The sequence below is a fragment of the Patiria miniata genome, unplaced genomic scaffold, assembly GCF_015706575.1.
Source record: "Patiria miniata isolate m_02_andy unplaced genomic scaffold, ASM1570657v1 HiC_scaffold_1, whole genome shotgun sequence".
In the NCBI taxonomy this organism is placed as follows: Eukaryota; Metazoa; Echinodermata; class Asteroidea; order Valvatida; family Asterinidae; genus Patiria; species Patiria miniata.
The window spans coordinates 34,803,847-34,825,717 of NW_024037047.1; the positions used below are offsets into that span (position 1 = coordinate 34,803,847).

The following is a 21,871-nucleotide window of genomic DNA, read 5'->3' on the forward strand; positions in this document are numbered from 1 at the left end:
TTGCGTTTTGGCCGGTCAATTTAACGTGATCGGCTGACTGATAAGGTTTACGCACAAAACCCCGAGCCAACAAGGTTTTTGTATAGAAGCTGCCCAACCACATTTTGCGAGAGTGTGCCCGTAATGCAAGGATATCTTGAAAAAAAAAATAATAATAATGACAGTGCGGGAACACATTGCCCGATCGTAGCATAAAACCAAATGGAGCCAAATTATTCAAACGCCACTTTTGAAGGATTTCCGGTACAAATGCAAGAAACTATTGATCTTAAGAATTTGGGTTGGAAACACATTAGCACAGCTGTACCGATATTCGCGGAGTGCCCGGGACCTACTAGTCGCGCGTAGCAGCCGGTCTATTTCGCGGTCCGTTCATGGTGACTGCGGGCGTGCGGCATGTACCGCGTTCACCGTTTGTCAATCTCAACTTTAGGTCCTCAGTTTCACTAAAAAGTATTTTAAGAATTAGGGATGTATAATTTGAAAAAAAAACAAATAGTTATTTGTTTGTTCTTAAAATGTTATAGGAGGAGCTGAGGCTCAACTTTCAGAATCTAACCCGAAACTCAGATAACAAAGCTGATTTGAACGTGATTTACCCTCTTCTCTTGCGGAAGGGATTGTTTTATTTTCATGTGTGACCTTTTTATTATTGGTTATCATTACCATTTATTATAATAATTATTGTTATTGTATCAGACATCATTTCAAATGGCGTTTAAATAATTTGGCTCCATTGAGATTCACGACACGACCGGGCATGCAATGTGTTCCAGGGGGCAAGTCGGTCAGGGGGCGAGTAGGTCAGGGGGCGAGTCGGCTAAGGAGGCAAGTTGGCGGAGGGCGAGTCGGCTAGCAGGGGAGTTCGCCAGGGGCGAGTCGGTAAGGGGCAAGTCAGTCAGGGGGCGAGTCAGTCAGGGGGCGAGTCGGTAAGGGGCGAGTCGGTAAGGGGCGAGTTGACCTGCAATCGTTTATTTCTAGCGCTGCAAAAGTTGTTTTGATGAGCCATTGACATTTCACAAATTTACATTTTAGGTAAACAAAAAACACCCACCCCCTCCTTCCCAACAAACAAGAGGCCCACTTTCAGAGGGTTGCAGACGCAAAAACACAAATGTTTTATTTTTATAAAATAAAACGTACAAATTGAAAAGCGAAATTGATGACGATAAAATGAATTTACAAAACCTCAGTTTATCAGCACAAGCATATCAAAACTCATCTTTTTTTGTCCAAATTGCACGTACAACGAGTAAACAAAAACAATTTGGTTTGGCACTGTAGCTGTTGAGAAACATATATCTTCAGAAATATTAGATTCAAAATAAGCATAGACAAATTAATATATCTTTGGCACTGTATGAGATGTGCAAAAAAGAATGATAGGTAGACACAGATCTACATGTATCTTAATAATGTGACCTACTGAGGCAAAATGAAAAATGTCCCCCAAAACCTTGTTTTGAGTAATCAACGTCGGATAAACTAGTAAAATCATGTCCAAATCGATATTGATTGTTTTGAATTTTTGAGTAGCCCAAGATTCACACTACGCATTTTTGTTGGAGAAAAAAATACCCACAAAAGTGGGGGGGAAAATGAACATTTTCACGGCCATTGGCGGCGCAATGCGTGTCTCTTTTTTCAAAGCCGTTTTTCTCGACAGGAGGTTGTCGCAACTTGGCAGGACACTGTTGAAGTCACTGCTTCAAATCTTTGGAATCAATTAAGCAACAGAAATAAATTTGGTCTCAATGGAAAGCCTATGATTTGCGCTTTAACATGATGTAAAATAACGTGAACATTCAAAGGTGGGGGTTATTCCTCATTATGCTATGGCAGGTCACAAGTACTTGAAATGAGAAAGTCATAACGAAAAAGAACATGAAGGCAATATAAAGGTTATAATAAAGATAATATTCCTGTAAAGCTCCCATTTTTTTGTGGATAAAACTATCCATAGTTGATGAGTGAATCTCATTCTGCTTTTGCCCCATCAACCCTTTTTCCCCCCATTAAATGTTGACTATTTATTTGTAAGTCATACTTATGGTTCACACATAAAAATAATATAATTTGATATAGATTTGTGGATCAAATAGCTATTAGAACAAAAGGTATTTGTAAAATTTTTGAGGAAATCAAAACCAAATCAAAACAACATAGTATATTGGAGTTGGTAACAGTTATACACAAAATATGTGCATTACAACAATTCAATATATATATAATTTTTTTTTTTACAGGTGGTGGGCTCAACTCTTTTCTTCTTATTTTATATAAATGTATCCAACTACCATTCCTATACACCAGATGTCAATAATGATTTTTGAGCTGTCAAAGCAGTAAATAAAGCTTTTTGTGTAGCTAATGTGCTAGAAAAAATACGGGGCTGTATCATAAGTCCGACGCCTCATAGGTCCGACGCCTCATAAGTCCGAAATTTTGGACCTATGAGGCGTCGGACCTATGAGGCATAAATCCGCCTCATAGGTCCGACGCCTCATAGGTCCGACGCCTCATAGGTCCGACAATGGACAAACGCTGTTTCAGACTTATGAGGCGTCGGAGCTGTGAGGCGTCGGACTTATGCGGGTCGGATCTACATGTATGAGGCGGAATAAACAAATTGTACGCCTCATAAGTCCGACGCCTCATAGGTCCGACGCCTCGTAAGTCCGAAATTTCGGACTTATGAGGCGTTGGACCTATGAGGCGTCAGACTTATGAGCAGACCCCAAAAATACTGTAACAGCGGAAGACTTGGGCCAGAATAAGAGTCATGCAGCAGAGGATTTGAGCAAATGTACAATCATTAGCTGACACTGACTATTAAATGCACTAGTCTGTGATAGATAGATTAGAATTTTCTTCACACAAAAGAAAGCAGAGTTGATGAAAATTTGAATTAGAAGGCCTAAAGATATAACCCTAAGCCCCTAAAGGCTCTTTGGGAGTCAGGACCAAATACTACAGAATACTACATGTGATGTTCACACTTGGAAAGAAATGTACTGAGATACTACCGATTACTACTTGGTAGTATTTTGTAGCTTATGGGCGCTTAGGGTTTAGGAAATACACTCGTTCATTTCCAGATGTGTTTATGCCTGCAAACTATGATATAACTCCAAAATTTGTACAAAATCATTTTGTTTTCACTTTTATAATATCTGTTTTACCAAGTTAATTTTAAATGCTGGATTTAAGAAAAATTAAGTAAGAATACTGATTATCTGTCTGGATATCATGGATGATATTCTGAACGTTTTAACTAAAGCATGCCTTTCAATTGTCTACAAATATGATTACATAATATAACGATCTTTGGTATTGTACATTTTTAAGGAATATTTGTAACTTTCTTTCGGTAGTCATTCCTTGTTTCATCAGTTTTGGTATCATACTTTCTGCCGAGAACACTTCATGCAAGGGTTACCATTAATATAAAAAAAACGAGTTTTGTTTTGGTATATATTCTATTGTTGGGTTGCAGAGTGGCAAGCCTTCTTGCTTTTCTCCCAGAATTCACTCAGACGATTGTCGCAGTTCTCACAGAAGCTGGTGAAATCCTGCAACAGTCTCTCAAGAAACTTCTCATCTCCGGAGGAGCTTGTGCGCCAGCGTTTGGTGAGCAGGTAGTTGGGCACCCACAGGAATCCCACTTCTGCCACCAAATTTGATGCCCGGTCTTGCATGGGAAGCCCTTTCTGATCAGGCTCTGTCTTGACATATGTCCTTGCCCCCTGATCCGTTGGGCTGTTTCCGGACGTTGAAGCACCGTAAATGGGCAAAGGGTCATCCCAGAATGTAGTGTCCTGATTAGTGGGTGGTACAATGAGGATGAGCGCCATGCCCGTCATATGGACATATTGAATTTGGTCTTTAATGGAATGCTGGGATGTGATGGGAGAGAGGGGGAAGGGTTCGCTGGCCTTGATGAAACCAAACCTGTACAGGGGAAAAAAGATCATTATGGACTTTCAAAATTGGCAATGGTAGATTTCATTGTAATATTTTGGTACTCAAAATGAAAAAGTAAAGAGTGATATGCTTAGGTTACACCTCTTTGTTCCGACACCCCTATGTTCTGACACCTCTATGTTTCGACACCCCTATGTTCCGGCTGCACATATTCCTATTCCTATCCCTAACCCTAACCGGGAGTAACACAATCTTATGTGCTGGTTGTCGGAACATAGGGGTGTCGGAACATAGGGGTGTCGGAACATAGGGGTGTCGGAACACAGAACAGTCACCATATGCTTATTCTTATTATCAAAAGTGAAAAGCAACGCTAGTCACATAGTTGGTATATTTCCATCCCTTCCAACTCTGTGACCAAGGTGCGAATCCCACCCATATGTGGACTGGGTTTTCAGTCTGTGCATAATCCCGTGGGTTTTCCCTGGGACGGCAATCTGGTTTTCTTGTCCCATCTCTGAAATAAAAGTATTTGTGATGCGATCAAGCTAAATGAGTCGTTTGTCGGGAATTTTTATTTGGAGATACAGGCCAAAATAGGGCCACTTCATCACATCACTTCATCACATCTCTTGGTGTTCCGACTTCCATAATGTTTGAAGTAGAGATGGTATCAGCATGCAGATTTCACAGTAGTAATGCTGAGATTGTGCTCTTTTCAAATCTGTAATAATTTTTTTTTTTGACCAGGGTCGACAAACGACTCATGTAGCTTGATCGCATCACATTTCTTCAATGTCTTCTCTCTATAGGCCTCCCAAGGAACTTAAGTCCTTGTGCATTCGGGGGGGGGGGGGAATCTTAATTTCATTATCAGAAATAACAAAACAACTTTAAATCTAGAGGTTTAGCATGGTGGTTACGTATGCAGGTTCAATGGGTGCATCGTACACTGTACAGTGCCGTATATATAATTGACGCTGTCAACATGGTTAAAATGATAAATCTGTGATTAATATATCAGATTAGCATTTCATCCATGAATTGAAGCTTTGCATGGCGGATGAGATAAAGCAGAGAGATTGCGGGTATCACCATGTGGAAATAAGTAATGTCTTCTTGGAAGTGTGGTTCTGAAAAGATTACTTTCCACATGGTGTTACCCGCAATATTTCTACTTTAGCATTTTATCATTTGACCAAAAAGCAGTGAAAGGAAAACATTTTCTTTAAATGACACATTCCTATTTGTATGTATTGATTGACACTTCACTTCAGTTTGATGTCGTCAGAGCACTCAGATAACTGAACTAAAACCATTTGTAATCTGATACATGATGACTTCAACATGACACTGCAGTTGCATTTCTGTATGAGCTTGATGTTCACAGCAAGTGTCAAGTTCATGCATTGTTCCGTTTGAAGGAAATGTTTTTGGGCATGATGGGGGTCGATGGGGGTGATGGCGGATCACCCCAAATAAAAGCAAAACGTAAAAATAGCAAAACGTACCTCTTCAGAATTGTCTCCTGGAGTAAGTGAACTCTCCTCTCTTGGCTGCTGGGGTCAATGTGCTCAAATAACCTTTGACCTGTGCCTGCTTGAAGACACTGAATGTCAAGTGGGATGAAGCGAGGGCAGGAGAGCGGGTTGTTGAAGTGAGGACATTGGTTGAAGGCATCCATGGGAGCAGGAACAAGATGGAAGCCACACTGGACAGCTTTACGAGCCCAACCTTGTAGCTGAATCAGAGGCAAAAAAAAACAACTTATTTCAGAGGTGAACACGGAGGCAAAAAAAAACCTTAGGCCAAGAGCGCGAATTAACATAAAACAATGTAATGCATCCGTGTCTCATATGCCACAAAGCCAGTGCAACACAGGCCAAGTTCGGGCAAGGACCATTAGTCGACTAGTGGTTGATTTGTGACGTACCTTACGCCTGCGCACTAATAGCAACGTGCGAACGTCTCTAGTCAAACGCTGGTCAAGATGTCATCGCAAAACGTCTGGATCCTGGCTCCCTGCTGTACGTTATGAATGCGCGCAGCTATGGTTACCAGCGATGCAACCAGCCCCATTAGGTTGGGTCCAAATAGTCCACTAGCGTAGTCAACCATCGTTGACTAGACAGAGTTCGGGCAAGCGTTAGTCGAACAATGGTTAACTATAGTCCTTGCGCGAACTTGCCCTAAGATGTATCAAGCAATGTATTGAATGCGTTTATACTTGTGCATTCATCTTAACCACTTCGCGCAGGGTTTATTTTGCCAAAACTTTCGAAATTTTCAAAAAGACAAAAAGGCCCTGCCAACTTCTGGTATGCAGCCAAACACCATACTGACCGCAAGAGTGATTTCGACAGTATTTGTACGATATTTCTTGCCGAAACCTCATATAATGTGTCAATACTGTGGGGTGTGCACTGGAGTGTAAATTGTGCAACAATAGGCCGTGCACAACGGCCCACAGAATCAGCACACGGTGCGCCTCCACAGACTTGGTGTGTGTGTGTACAAAAGGCACGAGGGATTAGAGTGTTTGACGTCACCCGGAGGCAAGTCGAGGCAATCTTGATCCATCAGCCGTGCCTGTGCACAAAAACAGCCAGTGTGTGTTATCACGGCCTCCCGGTGCGAACTGGTTAATAGGCTTTTGTTTGTGGACTAAGCAATGACACCACACTGTGGTTGTCATAATGCTTGAAAATAAGACAGTACATGTATTATGAAATGTCTTATGGGTCTGGTGACATGATGTAATAATATTATCCAGCTTATCAGGCCCATCAGACATTATGGAGTATTTAGGTCAAGAATGCAATTTCAGCACAATCAGTTAAGGTGGAAATCCTGACAAATCGAGTCGACTTTATGCTCGAGTCAATTTGAGTCACTGATATTTGATCATCATCCAATTACAGAATGGAAGAAGGAATACAAGGCACCAGTTTATTTCTACGTAATAAGCAGCCACAAACTTCATGGATACGTGAAGTATGCGAAAATAAATACGCTACCATGGTTACTGTAAGTCACTGTAAATATATTTTCGCACAGTTTTGGGAGTCGAGTCGAGTCCTCTGACGAGGGACTTCAGTTGAGTTGAGTCAAGTCATTTCCTCGCAGTGAATTGAGTCAAATAAGTCAGTTACCCATCGAGCCTAGTGAATCGCAAAAATTGTGACTCGAGCCAGACTCGAATTGAGACACTACTCAAGTCATTACAACTCTGTCAAGTTCTGAAACCGCATTGCATATCAAGTGCTTATCAAGTTGTGTGAGGGCCAAACCCAATATTAAAGCTATAGTCCATCATTTGCAGCCATCCGAAAAAGTAACTGGCGTATTATTGTTGAAAAACATACTTGGTTGAAAGATAGTAAGTGGACAAAACTCCCTGTGAAATTAATCTTTCTGGCAAGCTATCATTTTGAAGTAATCAACGAAAGAAGGCCTTTCAAACGGTGCGTCTTAAGACGCACCGTAGGAACATTTAAATTAGTAGTTCGTTTTGTTATTCGGCGCAGCGCGCGCAAGCATTGGCACGACGCACAGGCGCGCGCGGTTGCTATAATTCGTCGGATCAGTGCGCGACATCGCGTATAGCTGCAATTCAAAACCATTCAAAACATGATTCAGCAACTTTTGATTTGAAATTGAGATCCTAGAATGCTGTTTTTCTCGGAATATACAGCTGAAGCTGAGCTGAAACTTTGTCAGGTTAGTTGTTCAGTATCCTTCATTAGATTTTGAACACTTTTGTTGCTACAAACGAACAAAATGCACAAATTACAAATGATGGACTATATCTTTAACATTCAAATAGGAATTCAGAGCAACCTACCACTTCCACCAGGAGACTTGGAGTGGATACCAGCCACTCCACTTGGAAGCCCCAGGCCTCATCCGCACAGAAACAGCCATTGTAGTTGATGTGACACCATTCTACTCGGTCTGTCTTTGCTGTGTAGCTGTCATACAGTAGACTCTTCAGTGAAGCTGGCTTGACAACTGCATCAACAACAAGATTAAACTAACACATTTTAATTCGGGCGATTCACAATGCAGTGCGCCACCAAGAGTTTGCCACCGAGAGTTCATTTTTCAAGTTTACGGTCGACAAAACATGGCCCATTTGAATGAGTGTCAGTAAACAACTTGAGCTAATGTCATAGATTGGGGCACAGCGTTCTGCTGCCATACAAAAAAACCACCATATTGATAAAAGGAAAAGAAATGGGCAAACAGATGCTCGAATCATACGCTTACGAAACCACTGACCGGAAAAACTAACAATTTCAAATGTCCTGCGCTGCGAATTTGTTGACCATCTCCCACAATGCACTGGGAAAAATGAACTCTCCGTGGCAAACTCTTGGTGGCGCACTGCATTGTCAATCGCCCGAATTCAATGTTTTGGTGATATCTGCATAGATACAGGCATGTACACCCCAGGAACATTACTTACCTTGTACACAGGGTTTTATTCTGATGTATGTTGTTAAAGGGTAAAGAAGGGTATGATGGGTTGGATGGGTACAAAGAAGGTATAAAAAGGGAGAAAAAGAAAGGGTTTGTGGGTACATGGATGTTACAAGGGGTTAGGATGGGGAGGTGATACAAGGGTTAAATCAGGGTATACGGGAGTATGTTGATGGAGTGAAGGGGTACAAGAAGGGTGAAAAGAAGTTAGAAGGTACCACAAACTAAAGGGTATGGGTAAGGGTAGCGAAAGGAGTTGCATACATGAGTTCGTAAGAGGGTACAATTTGAGGTTAAGTACATGTATGTATCATTATGGGACGAAAATAAATCAATGTAATGGGTGACGCTAGAAACAAGAAACTGCCGATATGTGGCCAAGTACGATCAGTTCTAAGCTCAAAATTACGCACTTCAAATGAATTTTGTTGACACAAATATGGCAAATGGCCTCTAAATGTCTCATGTCCAACTGCAGTTTCACCCCCCTCCATGGTACTTCATTTGTCTGTCCTGCTTTGCCGGTACACTTCTTCATTATTTAGCACTAACCTAAGGAATATAAATTAGGAAGCAGAGGTATTTAAGACATTCGTTACCCCCTGCAAGTGATATATTCACAATGTGTCTACCGGGATTCGAACCCAGGACATTTTTCTTCTGCTCACCTTCAGACTTGATCTCTTGAGCCTCCTCATCAGAGTCCATGCTAGTACCGTGTATCGTTTCCACAAAGCTGGTCATGATGGTTGTGGCTGGCGACACAGGGCGGGGCAGGACAGGTAGCAAGAATTGTGGGATATCAGAGGGGGGAGCAGAGGGGCTGCAGACCGCGACCTCAAACCACTCGTTGTGGAAGTTGTCGTTGATCTTGGAGTAGGCATGGCTGTGGTGACCACTGGACGTGGAGCTCTGTCTTGATGGAGATTTCCTGGACTTATCTGACAACACAAATGCATATCAAAAGGAAAACTGTCTGCTCAGCAGATAACAAATCTGAGCAAATTTATATGTTGAGCAAAGATCTGGGCCCAATTTCATGGCGCTGCTAAGCACACAATTTTCTGCTAACAGAGCCTCTGTCTATTTCATGGAGACCGTAAGCATAAGCACAGCAAAAGGCACACTTACTTCAGAGGAAAAATTTGCTTAACCTAGTGACGTAACAACAGAAATCTCCATGCACGCGCGACCGTTAGCACACACACGCCGTGAAATAGTGCTTAAGGTTAGCAAATTTTTTTGCTATGCTAAACACAACTTTTCTGCTAACTGTTAAGCATAGCCGTGAAATTGGGCCCAGTTGAGAGCAGGGGCACATTTCACGGCGCTGCTAAGCACAAAAATTTGCCGAGCACATAAAAAGTCTGGCTTATAAAGGCAGGTTACCAGCCAAAACTCCATGTGATTTTAATGCTAGGCAAACAACAGATGAATACTAATCACCAGCAATATACATCACATGGAGTTTTGGCTGATAACCTGCTTTATAAGGCCAAAAAAAAAAAAGTCTCCGGTTTCTGGTATGGAGCTTGCCCAAAAAGTGGTGCGGCGACGCTTCAAATGTCGGCTGATGACTGCAAATGGTGCCCGACTAAACTTAGTGCAAATATATGGGAGTCCAGAGAGGCCACATAAAGCTTATTCTCGACCATAAAATATGATAACCCAATCTAAAAACACGTTAAAATTGTGCAGCAGCAGGATTCCAGTCAAACCAGTGAGTTTGGCGGTTTTGAGACATCATCTTTCATTGAAAATTTTTTTTTTTCATTTTGCCAACGCGCATGGCTACGGCGACGCGCGCGCATACCAGAAACCGGAGACTTTTTTTTTTGGCCTTAGCCAGACTTTTTTTGTGCTAAGCAAATTTTGGTGCTTAGCAACGTTGTGAAATTGGGCCATCGACACGAGCAACATTAGAGCAAGTTCGGGCACGGACCATTATTCAATTATTGCTTGATTCACGACATAACTTTTATACGCTTGTGCACTATTAACAACATCTTGCTGGTCAGAATGTCTTCACAACACTTCTTAATCCTGGCACTCTGCTGTGCATCATGATGCGCATAGCTATCAGTAACCAACCGTGAAACCACATCCAAATAGTTGACTAGAGAAGTTGACTACAGAAGTCCAACTGTCCTGCATTAATAATAATAATAATAATAATAATGAAGTTTTATAAAGCGCACATATCCACCAAGGTGCTCAGGGCGCTATTACAATGAAAACGAACCAAAACAAAATCAGTTTAATTACAAAAAAACGTATCTTTCGACATGAGGTGCATGTGTTTTGAGAGATGTTTTGAATGAGTGAATAGAAGTGGAGGTTTTGATATGAAGAGGTAGTTGATTCCAGAGATGTGGTGCTGCAACAGAGAAAGATCTGTCCCCCCAGGTACGATGAGATTTGACTTCTTGAAGAAGATATTTATTTCCAGATCGAAGGTTGCGAGATGGTTTGTATATATTAAGCATGTCCAGGATGTACGCAGGTGCTTGCCCATTAAGTGCTTTGAAGACAATGAGAATCAGTTTGTAGATGATTCTAGACGATATTGGGAGCCAGTGAAGATCCAAAAGGACAGGTTTTATATGGTAGTATTTTGTCGTTAAAGTGACCACACGTGCAGCAGTGTTTTGTAGGCGTTGCAGGCGGGATAGCTGAACATCTGGAAGCCCAAATAAAAGTGAATTACCCATATCAAGACGAGATGTAACAAAGGAGTGGCATTCAGTGAAGTTAATTGAATTGTTGCTAACCACAGGCTCCGTTTCACAAGAGAGGGCATTTTTTTTACAACTTTCGTCAGCCCCATGTACGGAACTCACTGCTTTTCGGTGGATACTGGTCAACGCACCTATAGCATAATATACACACAACTAACTCTATTCTGAATGAGCGTCTTCACGTGAGCATCAGGCGTCGTCGGCAATGCATTCAAATGTCTCTCCCAGTGGTCTCCCCCAACTCTCCCTTTCTTACCACTGAGCAGAGCCCACAATCCTTGTTCAAACTTGCTCTTAGCAGCATGTAATTGGTTTGGCATGTAACTTTTGCATGCTCAGCAAATTTCTGTGCTGAGCTGCAGCTGGGCTATTCTTTGGTCACTGTGTGACATAAAATTGGGCTCGTCTGATTTTTTAAGCTTAGCCCCTTGTTAACTACATGTGAAATATCACTTTCACTGATTCATCAGGTTAGTACTTTTCACTCCCTACCTCAGAGTACAGTTTCTACTTTCACAAATTGTGTCAAAATATATGGAGGGGCCATCAAAGTTTGGTCACATGTGTGACATCAGATGAAAAATGTTATCTGGCCCACACTGGAAATTCACGCTTTTCTCCAAAGTTCTAAGGACACACACACCCATACTGATTTTGGAGTAAGACTAGTCGTAACCAAGTGGTAACAAAAGTCTAGTCATTTGTGAATTACAGTATACATAAACAATGTACAGTGAGGGTGACAAATACAAGAGAAACTAGAGAGGTATTTTGTAATATGAAATATGATTTGGAGAAGTCTTATCCATGTTCAATACAAAAACCTGGCAATGACAAGCACCGAACAATTGTGCCATACTTTTATAAGATGGAATTTGCATCAGGGAGATGTAACTTTTACACTGGGTTTTACATTCGCCGACAAATTTTGTAAACACTGTATGCTCAGTACTGTCCAGGGGGCTTGTGAGAAAAAATGCACAAGCTTACTAGGGAGAAGGGCAAAACTCAATACAGTGGAACGTCGCCATAACGAAATTGTGGGATCCACAGAAATTATTCGTAATATAGCGATCGTTCTTTATAGTGATTTTCACATATTAGTGGCGCCCTCTTTTGACCATTGTTATAGCGTAGTTGCATTTACAAACCACGCGGGGAGTTGCTAAACTTGTCCATTCATCTTTTCAATTCCGTAAGCGGAACTTCACCACGCACGCCCTGGTAGTTACTGAAAGACGACTTTAAACACATGCGACTATCGAATCATGTAATTACAGTTTTTGAGCTTACATTGGTGGCTTTTCCCTTCTTTTTGGGGGGGAATAGCCATTTGTCGCTCTTCTGTTGACATCTTCCAACAACAATGTTCGGTATGTTTTGTACACAAAAATCGGGAGCCAAGGATGATGTTCAGTATAGCCAAATTTTTGGTATAGCGGTGTTCGTAATAGCAACGTTCCACTGTATCTAATTGTGCCATCCAAGATAAGGCCAAAATAAAAATAGTTCTGCTTCCGATTACATGCCTTTCAAAATAGGGTCGGTCGGTCAGAATTTTTCATTTTTTTTGCCAATTTTTTTTATGCAGATTGAATGGTGTATTCAATTATATGCGAAGTTTTAGCCTGAACTCTTTCCATTGCACTACGAAAGCTATACACAAAATGGCCACGAAAAACTGAATAAAACCTACCTTAATTATTGTCAATATATCTACATTCGATAATTCTTAAAAAATAATGGAAAAGTCAGGCCGTTCGCACCATATGCACAACGCTAGTCAGGACGAGAAGCTGGCCAAAACTCTGTGTGTGATGTACTGTGCATGTGTGGCCCACGGCCAACAGACCTCGTTTTACGGTCGAAAATTTCGGGAAACACGCTGCATGTATCACTCCAAATACGAGTAGTGCGATCTCAAAATGAACTCTTGAACACGGAAAATACATACACAGACAAGATAGATCAATTCTGTGAATTAACTTGCAAAAATGTTCTTTCTCCATCGGTGTTTTCTTGGCATTTTTACGATGTCGAATCCGACCAGTTGACACTGACAGTGAACGTGCCTAATGCATATGCTAGCGCTAGCGATTGCATAGCCATGACAGACTGGTTACCGCACTTTCATCATGTCTTCTAAATTGGCCCCTGCGCGGCGTGGCGGGAACCAGTCGTCACTGCATTGAGCAAAGTTTAGGCACGTGATTATAGTCACCGTGACATCGAATTGCGAGGTATGATGACAGATCGCGAAGCGAATTTGGTTTCTTTTGAAAAAAATAGCGAATGTAAGTAAAAAAACAAATAAATACAAGCATTTTTTGACGCAAATGGGTTGTTGAGAGGTATTTTGTGAAGACAGAAAAGACAACAAGCTTTTATTTTTATTTATTCAATCATTATTATTATTTTTTTGGAATTGCCAATAAAAATTTTAGGGTCGCAGCCTAAAAATAGGGTCGGTCGGGTAACCGGAAGCAGAAGTATTATTTTTTTGGGCCTAAGCTTGATGGTCTTACTTGAACAAACTCAACAAACCTCTGATTTGGGTTTCCTCTTTGATTATGTAGTACAGGTAGAAACCATTCCAGAATGGGTGGCTGGGGTTGCCTGAAGCATGGCATATCAATCCTTCTTCAGTCATATTCTAGCAAAGAGAACAGTGCTTCATCATTTGACAACAAAAAACAATCTCTTCAAATGATTCAAGTTTGGTTCCAACTGGACTTCAACTTTTGAAATGAGACAATTTTATGAAACTTTAACCAAAATACCACATACATTCATGTACTACATACCGGTACATACATGTACGTACAGACATAGTGACTGCATAGTCTCTTTCCTGAACAAAGTCCAGACGAGACAATAAAGTCCAGGCGAGACAAAACATAATTTCTTCAAATAAAATGACAGGTTTGATAACTTGGGTGTGCAAAGACACATACATGTAGTCAATAAGGATGTAGCATTAGAGTTCATCACAAGTCCATCAAAACTCTGGCAACAAGTAAATTCCACATTAGTTCACAGGTCCTGTCACAAGTTAAAGGGGACTAGCGCAGTGCCTGTTCAAAACGTGCCTGTTTGGAACGGGCAAATTGCTTGGCCACCGGTAGACCCGCAAACGTGGCAGCATACAGTGCAGTGCCTATATAACAGCGCAGCATCCCACCGTTACACGATCTTCCCTCTTCAAGAAATGGTTAAGGTCCATCTGACCGTTACATGATCTTCCCCCTTCAAGAAATACCCATACAGCCAACCACCATTTTGCACGTGTGGGACCCGTGGCGCAGTAAAGAGTCCAGTGCCCTCAAAATTCAAAATGTGCAGCAGTGCGTGGCGCGGTCTGTATATACACGTTTGTATGGTGTAGGCCTCTGGTATTGCTGCTTTTTTGCAGCTTTTTTGAGAACCGCTGATCCAAACAACTTCAAACTTGACACTGCACATTCTTTGTGCCTGAGCAATACTCAGGTAGTTTTTAGCAAGGCCATGCAACGGATGTTTTTCCTTCGTAAGCTTAAACAGTTCAATGTCGATAAGACGATTTTACGTTTATTTTATCAGTCTATAATCCAGAGCATTGTCACTTTTAACATAGTTAGTGTATTTGGTTCACTTTCACAGAAAAATAAGGACAGGTTTGAGCGCATTCGTAAAATGGCTCAGCGCTCTGTCGGTCTCACCTTGCCAACATACGACAAAATCTTTTTGGAACGTGCAATATCTAAAGTTCATTTCATTCTGTCAGATCCAACTCATCCACTTTTTGATTGCTTTGTTTTTAATAGATCCGGTTTCAGACTCTGTGTTCCTCGCACAAACCTTACCCGATACAGGCAATCCTTTGTTCCCAACTCCATTCATTTATTTAACACTTTGGCTGTTCGTTAATAGGGGTATTCCTTTTTGTATGTTTGCTGCAGGTTCCCCAGTTCATTCTCAGACTCTGTAATTTTACTTGTAGTTTTAAATTTTTGAATTTTACTCATATTTAAATTTTGTGTAAATTTTGTGGATAAGTTATTGTTTTATCGAATTGTAGTTTTATATTTAAATGAGCCAATGGAAACTAAATTCTGTATTTTTATGATGCGGACAATAAATTTCTAATCTAATCTAATCTAATCTAATCTAATAAACTCGCCGATTTTCAACTTCATACAGTGCCCGGTTCTGGCGATAATTGAAACACAGACCGATGCACAGAGATTCCTGGAATTATAGGAAGACTTGTATTTGACTTGTATGCAGCACAGTGCCATAGGTGCTCCTACATAGAATCTATAAGACCATTAATAGTTTTGTCAACTTTACCTGAAGTATTTCAACGGCTTCTTCTTGCGTCACATCACCTTGAAGAGTGGACATTATCCAATGCACTGCCTCACTGGCCATGAAACAATTAGATGGGATCTTTCTCTGGTCTGAAGGTAGAAAGAGTAATCCACCTCTGGAAAGGAAAAAGAAGAGGGAAAAAAAGGTTGAGCAAAAAAAGCATTGAAAAAGATTTACAAATTTGATGTATTATTATGGAGTTACAGCTCCAGGAAATTTCAAAAAAGGTTTCACAAATACAATCTTGACTTGCTTTTCCATTCCAACCACAACATTGAGATTTCTCTGCTGCATCTGGACCAGTGAATGTTCTACAGATAGGGGCAAGTTCGCGCAAGAACTATTGTTGACCATTGGTTAACCATAGTTGGACTGAAGTTAGCCTGAACTCTGTCTAGTCGACGGCGGTTGACTACGCTAGTCGACTATTTGGAATCAACCTACTGGGGCTGGTTGCATCGCTGGTAACCAATAGCCGCGCGCATTCATAACCTACAGCAGGGAGCCAGGATCCAGATGACATTTTGACCAGCGTTTGACTAGAGACGTTCGCACGTTGCTATTAGTGCGCAGGCGTAAGGTACGTCACAAATCAACCACTAGTCGACTAATGGTCCTTGCCCGAACTTGGCCTAGGGTGCTTACCATACATGCTGGCTGAAGATTTCAAATGAATTGGTTATTGGTGCATTCTACACTCAGTTGTAAGAGTATGGTGGAAAAACTACAGTGAGCTGCAAGCCGGGTCAAAGCAGCTAGAACGCCTTCTTTAGCCTGTTTTCTCAATAACAGAGGAATTGTGCAAGTTTGTAAACCACATTACTGTTTAGAGTTTCAAACAAAAATCCAGTTTAAGCTAAATGTTAAACTTGGAATGGTGCAAAATAGAACTGTCTTACATACCGGTACTAGCCTATACTTGGAAAACTTTGGAAAAATTTTTACGAAATTCTGCTTCAACCATGAGAGGGACATTTTTTTGGGGACACCCTTTAATCTATTGATTACTGTGAATTTTTGTGCCAGTTCTCCTTTGTGAGGTATGTGGGCCCTTCACACGCACCACCTTTTATGCGGTGTACAGGAGATAATTTATATGCCACAAGCCATGTACCCTGCATGACATTTGGACTGGTAACCTCATTTTACTAAGCAAATAATATGAGCATTGTCTATTTCTGTAAAATGTTCCCCCTTGGGGTCAAGGGTCAAGATGTGGCTTACTGTTGTTCTCGCATGGCCTTAGCAATCTCCCAGAGTGGTGTGCAGAGGGTGAGTTTGCTTCTATCCTCCCATTCTCCCTCCGTGTCCAACTCCCCATCCTCGCCTTCCTCCTTCAGGCTTCTTGGAGAGGTACTTGACTCAGCTAATACTCCAGGCCCTTGGGTAGGGGCATTGGAGGAGGGTAGGGTGCTGGTGACTGCTTGTCTGCTTGGAGTGAGACTAGCCATAGCAGATATCATTGCCTGGAATAAACCAAGGCCCAGTAAATATCATTACCAATATACAGACATGTCCCAATCTGTTGTCTAGAGCTATTGTCTGGATTAACGTTGTGCATCTGGTCGGGTTGACCTGGCCAAACTGACCCGAAACATTATAGATATAAACCAAATTCGAACTGAAACCAATCCGAACTCCCCAAATCCGACCTGGCAAAAATTCAAGCAAAACCAACCTGAACCGACCCTAAAAACCAAATATCTGGCTTGGGCAACTGTGGCCGCTTTTTGTACCTGAACTTACCAGCATCGCGTGAAAATTGTCGCCTCTCAGTAAAGAATCGTACCATACGGTACGGTGAAGACTCATAACATTACCTACTGGTGGGCCCACACGTTACATATAGACAGTGTGTGATAGACCGCAAACCACATGCACATTGGTGCGGTGGGTTGGACCTTGGTTGTACCGGGCACGGTAACTCTGCCACAATATTGCACTGGGGGAATTTTTTATTTCGTGTTTTTCACAAGATAGCTTAACTGACCCAACCCGACCATAAAATCACAAACGCAAAACTGAAACAGACTCGACCCCACTGAAATGATGGACAAATCGACCCGACCCGACCCGACCCGAAGTCGGTTTTGGGTCGGGTCGGTTTCGGGTCGGTTTCAGGTCGGGTCAGTTTCGGGTCGGGTTTGCACAACGTTAGTCTACATCAATGACAATTACAACTATAGATGTGAGGTTTACAGTCGCACCGCGTAGCCAAAATTTCTTGTGTGATTCTGGAAAGCACCAGCATTAGTTGCCAAACTGCTTCTTTTCAGATCCACACAGAGTCACAAAAGAGATTTGACAACTAGGTACAATCTGCAGACATACAAATGATTTTGATGCCATGCAAATTCAAAAAAAGACTATAACGGAGCATCTGAAAACCCAAAATGATCCTATTCTTTAAGAACGTTCCTGATGGGAAAGCAAAGACCGTGTATTCTATGCCATAAATTATTATCCTTTTCTACAGTAAAATTTACCTCAGCCACAAGAATTTTGAAATCTTTAATACTATTTCTTAGTATTAGTGATGCCTCTTTGGTTAAAACTTGGAAAATAGAACAGATCATTAGTACTTGTCAGGAATTGTGACAGGCCAACATATAGACATTTAAACGTACAAGCATGACAAATGAAATAACTTGTTAGTTGTAAACAGGTTCCGTACTTGAATTTAAAAGTACTTTATAATCTAACTGGTGACTGAACGCATCTGTACCTGAACATATTTGTATCTACATGTAGCCTTGGTCAAGGCGTTCGTCATTATCCGTCCGTACGGTAAGCGGCGGAATATCCTCGCTATGCAGTGCACTATTTATATATTCAAATCATTTGGATCCGATCGAACGCCTTGGTCCAATCGTCCGCGAAAGCTTATGTTTTTCTTTATTTTCCGCTAGATTTCTAGCGCACGACCTCATATGCAAATACAAATAAGTGTAGGCGGGGCTAATATGTGGAATGTCCAATCACACCTTGGTAAATCCCGACGTCATCAAATTATTTGCAGCTATTCGCCTTTTGTTGACGTGTCAGAAACCACATTTTTCGTGCATTGGTGCTGTGTGTAATGTGAGACACACATGCACAACGTGTGTGTATGTATTATGTACAGTACATAATGTCACACGTTGTCGCTATATGACCTTTCACCGCGTGTTAACTATTATGCAAGTTTCCACGAAATGACTGACCAAAAAGAAAACGACTTTTAAGGTCAGTGTAGGGTATTAGCATAATCAGCACCACCCCCAAAACCTCACATGGACGATTGGACCAAGGCGTTAGTCTAGATCCAAATGATTTGCATAAATAGTGGCCGCATGAGGTCGCTGTTCGTACTGTATTTTTACATGCACTGCATAGGATCAGCAGTCAGCACGCAGCGAGGATATGCCGCCGGCGAATACCGCATGGACAGATAATGACGAACGCCTTGACCAAGGCTAATTTGTACCTAAAGTTTTCAGGTCCTATAGGTTAGTACCTTTAAGCTACCATCGCTACTCTTCCTGGAGTGACCGTGAACGCTGGCAAGAGAGGACCGACGAAGTTCGGCAGATTTCACAGAGCCAAGATTAACAGAGAAAGAGCCAGCCTGATTTGGGTGTTAATAGAGGTCAGAGTGTTAGTTTAAACAGAGTTAACAAAAGAAAGAAGATTCTGAAACAAGAAAGATTGTGTTAATTAAGAAATATCAGTTGACTTCTTCAGCCTTTCAGTCCCATCACATCAACTTGATCTCTAGATGCTCATTTCTATACGCTAACATCCAAGTAACCAGTGACGTCATGGGTATAAAACTAAACAGGCTTTGGATACGGTATTCAAACTTCTGGTACAGATGACAAAATTAGAAAGAAAAAAGTAACTTTTTAATGTCATTAACTGTGTGGGCTGAATTTTATTTCGAGCCAATAGATTTTGTGTCCCCCAGATCAAGACTAGACAAATACCGGTGTAGCGTGAATATCCGACTCCATGAAATGTGGACTCATTGGTAGTATTGCACATGCGTGAGTAATATGCTATATTTAGGATCATTTTGGGAGAGTGACCTGTCACGTGCGAGGGATTAACCAATAATTGGGAAAAGGGGTCCGATGTTCATAGGAGTCAGATTTTCATATGACACCGGTCCTTTTATTTTTGAGGCTGGTGTATAGTGTACACTGTAATGGCTTTACTTAAAAATATTTGCAGGCAACACCATTTTTATTTGTATTTTTCAATCCAAACCCAACCTTTGTGGATCATTATAAAGTCCAATGCTATTGATATGAATTTTCATATTTTTTAATCAAAATTTCAAGTCACAATCCTGTCTAGTTTTAGATACCCCGTCACAAATGCTGTTAGTATGTTTACACCAGAATTGAAAATTCTAATTCTTCAACAAGAATTTTAAAAAAGATTACAAATTAAAGCACAAAATATAATTTTAATGATGAAAAAAATCTCAATATTTAAAGGTAATATGCAACATTTATTTTGCTGTAATTTTCAGAAATGGATGGGTTTGGGGGGTTAGTTTCTTTATAGCACATATTGTTACACTGATCTGTTTAATGTTTTGTGTTTGTAGAAGCTAAAAACCAAGAAAAAAAGTGTTGTTCTTGTAGTCTGATTCCCTGACCCTACTTCAGACCAAAACAGAGCAACAGATGTCTGGGTATTGTCTGGTCAGGGAACCAGACTAGCTGGCTTGCACCCATTCATGGATGTGTATTTTAGATTGGGATTTTGTTCTGTGCTCCACAAAGAAGTTGTGTTTCAGAGCTGATCTAAAGTAGAAGTTTGTGTGCAGAGAGATTTGGCAATCAGATATGTGGACTTTGCATTGCTTGTGTGCTGCAGTTCTTTACTTGCGCTTCGGGACGTCTGTGTGAAATTCTCTATAAAAACTTTTATTCCTACAAATGTACCATTAGGGAGACACGTTATCGTAATTTCTTCGATAATAGTGAGACACCGGCTTTTAGGGAGACACATACCTGTCTCCCTAATGGCGCAGCCCCCCTTGAGAGGCAAAATTTTGCTGTCGCAATCAGGTTATATTTGTTGCTCGTGGTCTAATTAGTAAAAATACCGAAATTCATGGAAAAAGGACAAGGGAATATTGGGTTAGGGCACATTTAAGTTGGAAAAATTTTGTGCACAAGTCTATGGGAATGTCTCCCAAATGACCCATTCCCCGTAATTATTATTATTGTTATTATTTATAATTATTATTATAATTATACACATCTATATGCCAATGTCAGGTTGGCTTTGGGATGGTGAGATACATATATTTTGAAAAACAAATAAGCAGACAAGATAGTAATCGTATTCCATTCAACAGCACATGCATAAAGGCAGCCTCATACTCAGCAAGAAAGTGAATGCAAACAGGACTTTTCTGAAATTGCACTGTGAATTGGCAAAAGTTGAACACACAAGCGAGTTTCATCATAACTGTTTCATAATATCAAATTTACTTCGCATAGAACTTTGCATGTGTATATCAGACAGCCTTCCGTATTCACGATCAGTATTATGCGACTCTACTCCAGACTGCACCAGTTTTTTTCTAGGGTGGAAATTGTTTCTTTGTTAGTTCATCAAGTGTCATGTGATAAACTCTGAAACAATCACAGAACCAGAATTGGCAAGCTACCAATGAGTACCTTGGACCTTCTACCTCCACTGTGGTGCCTACGGAGCCTATTCAACGTCTCCAGGAACTTGATAAATCCCTCAGTTTGTTGATGGGCCTCCTCCTGGTTATCCACCTCCGGGAAGATGTCCAAGTGAGCGGCAGGGTCTTCAAGGATGCGCTTCTTCTTGGAGCAAACTGTTGGCAAGAGGAGGAACCTGCTTCGCCAGAGCTTCAGTGACTAGACAGAAAAAAAACATTAAAAAAAATGATCTCATTAAAGACTGCCGGGAACCTTCCAGATTTTGATATCAAATTAATAAACAAGAGCAGTGAGTTGAGAGAATTTGTAAGCAGGTGCTTGGTACAAGTCATCATCATCATCAAGTCGGCTCGAGACGTTGCCGTGAGGCCGTCTTGAGGCGGGAACGATGCCTGACGCGCCACACCTCCCTTGACTCCATGCAGCTGGCCAACTCCTCCTTCGTCTCGACTCCTGCATCCTGCATCAACGTCATTAACATAGTTGTCCTTGGCCGTCCAGGCTCTCGTCTGCCATGCGTTGGTTCCCAAGCAACGAGCTTACTAGCAGGCAGCTCAGGGTGTCTGTGGCAGCTGCAACCTACGCGCCTTGATCTTCTCCGTGAGCGCAGGGAGTTTTCCATAGAGCCGGACATTGGTGACGTGGTCCTGCCAGCTAATGTTCTGAACCTTCCTCAACATGCGGGTG

At 41.4% G+C, this 21,871-nt stretch overlaps 1 protein-coding gene across 2 annotated transcripts in view; it reads right to left on the reverse strand.

Moving 5' to 3' along the window:
* Window positions 1-2,659: 2,659 nt before the first annotated feature.
* LOC119729183 (GATOR complex protein DEPDC5-like) overlaps window positions 2,660-21,871 on the reverse strand; it is a 70,086-nt gene continuing 50,874 nt past the window's right edge. The window contains exons 23-31 of one of the 2 annotated variants that reach the window (XM_038201725.1): window positions 21,173-21,382; window positions 18,991-19,101; window positions 16,719-16,960; window positions 15,474-15,609; window positions 13,689-13,797; window positions 9,075-9,347; window positions 7,769-7,935; window positions 5,436-5,665; window positions 2,660-3,951 (exon numbers count right to left, since the gene is read on the reverse strand). In XM_038201725.1, the coding sequence (XP_038057653.1) occupies window positions 3,480-3,951; window positions 5,436-5,665; window positions 7,769-7,935; window positions 9,075-9,347; window positions 13,689-13,797; window positions 15,474-15,609; window positions 16,719-16,960; window positions 18,991-19,101; window positions 21,173-21,382 (1,950 nt within the window). In that variant the 3' untranslated portion in view covers window positions 2,660-3,479. The remainder of the gene's footprint in view (window positions 3,952-5,435; window positions 5,666-7,768; window positions 7,936-9,074; window positions 9,348-13,688; window positions 13,798-15,473; window positions 15,610-16,718; window positions 16,961-18,990; window positions 19,102-21,172; window positions 21,383-21,871) is intronic. The other variant, XM_038201734.1, reaches the window with a different exon arrangement.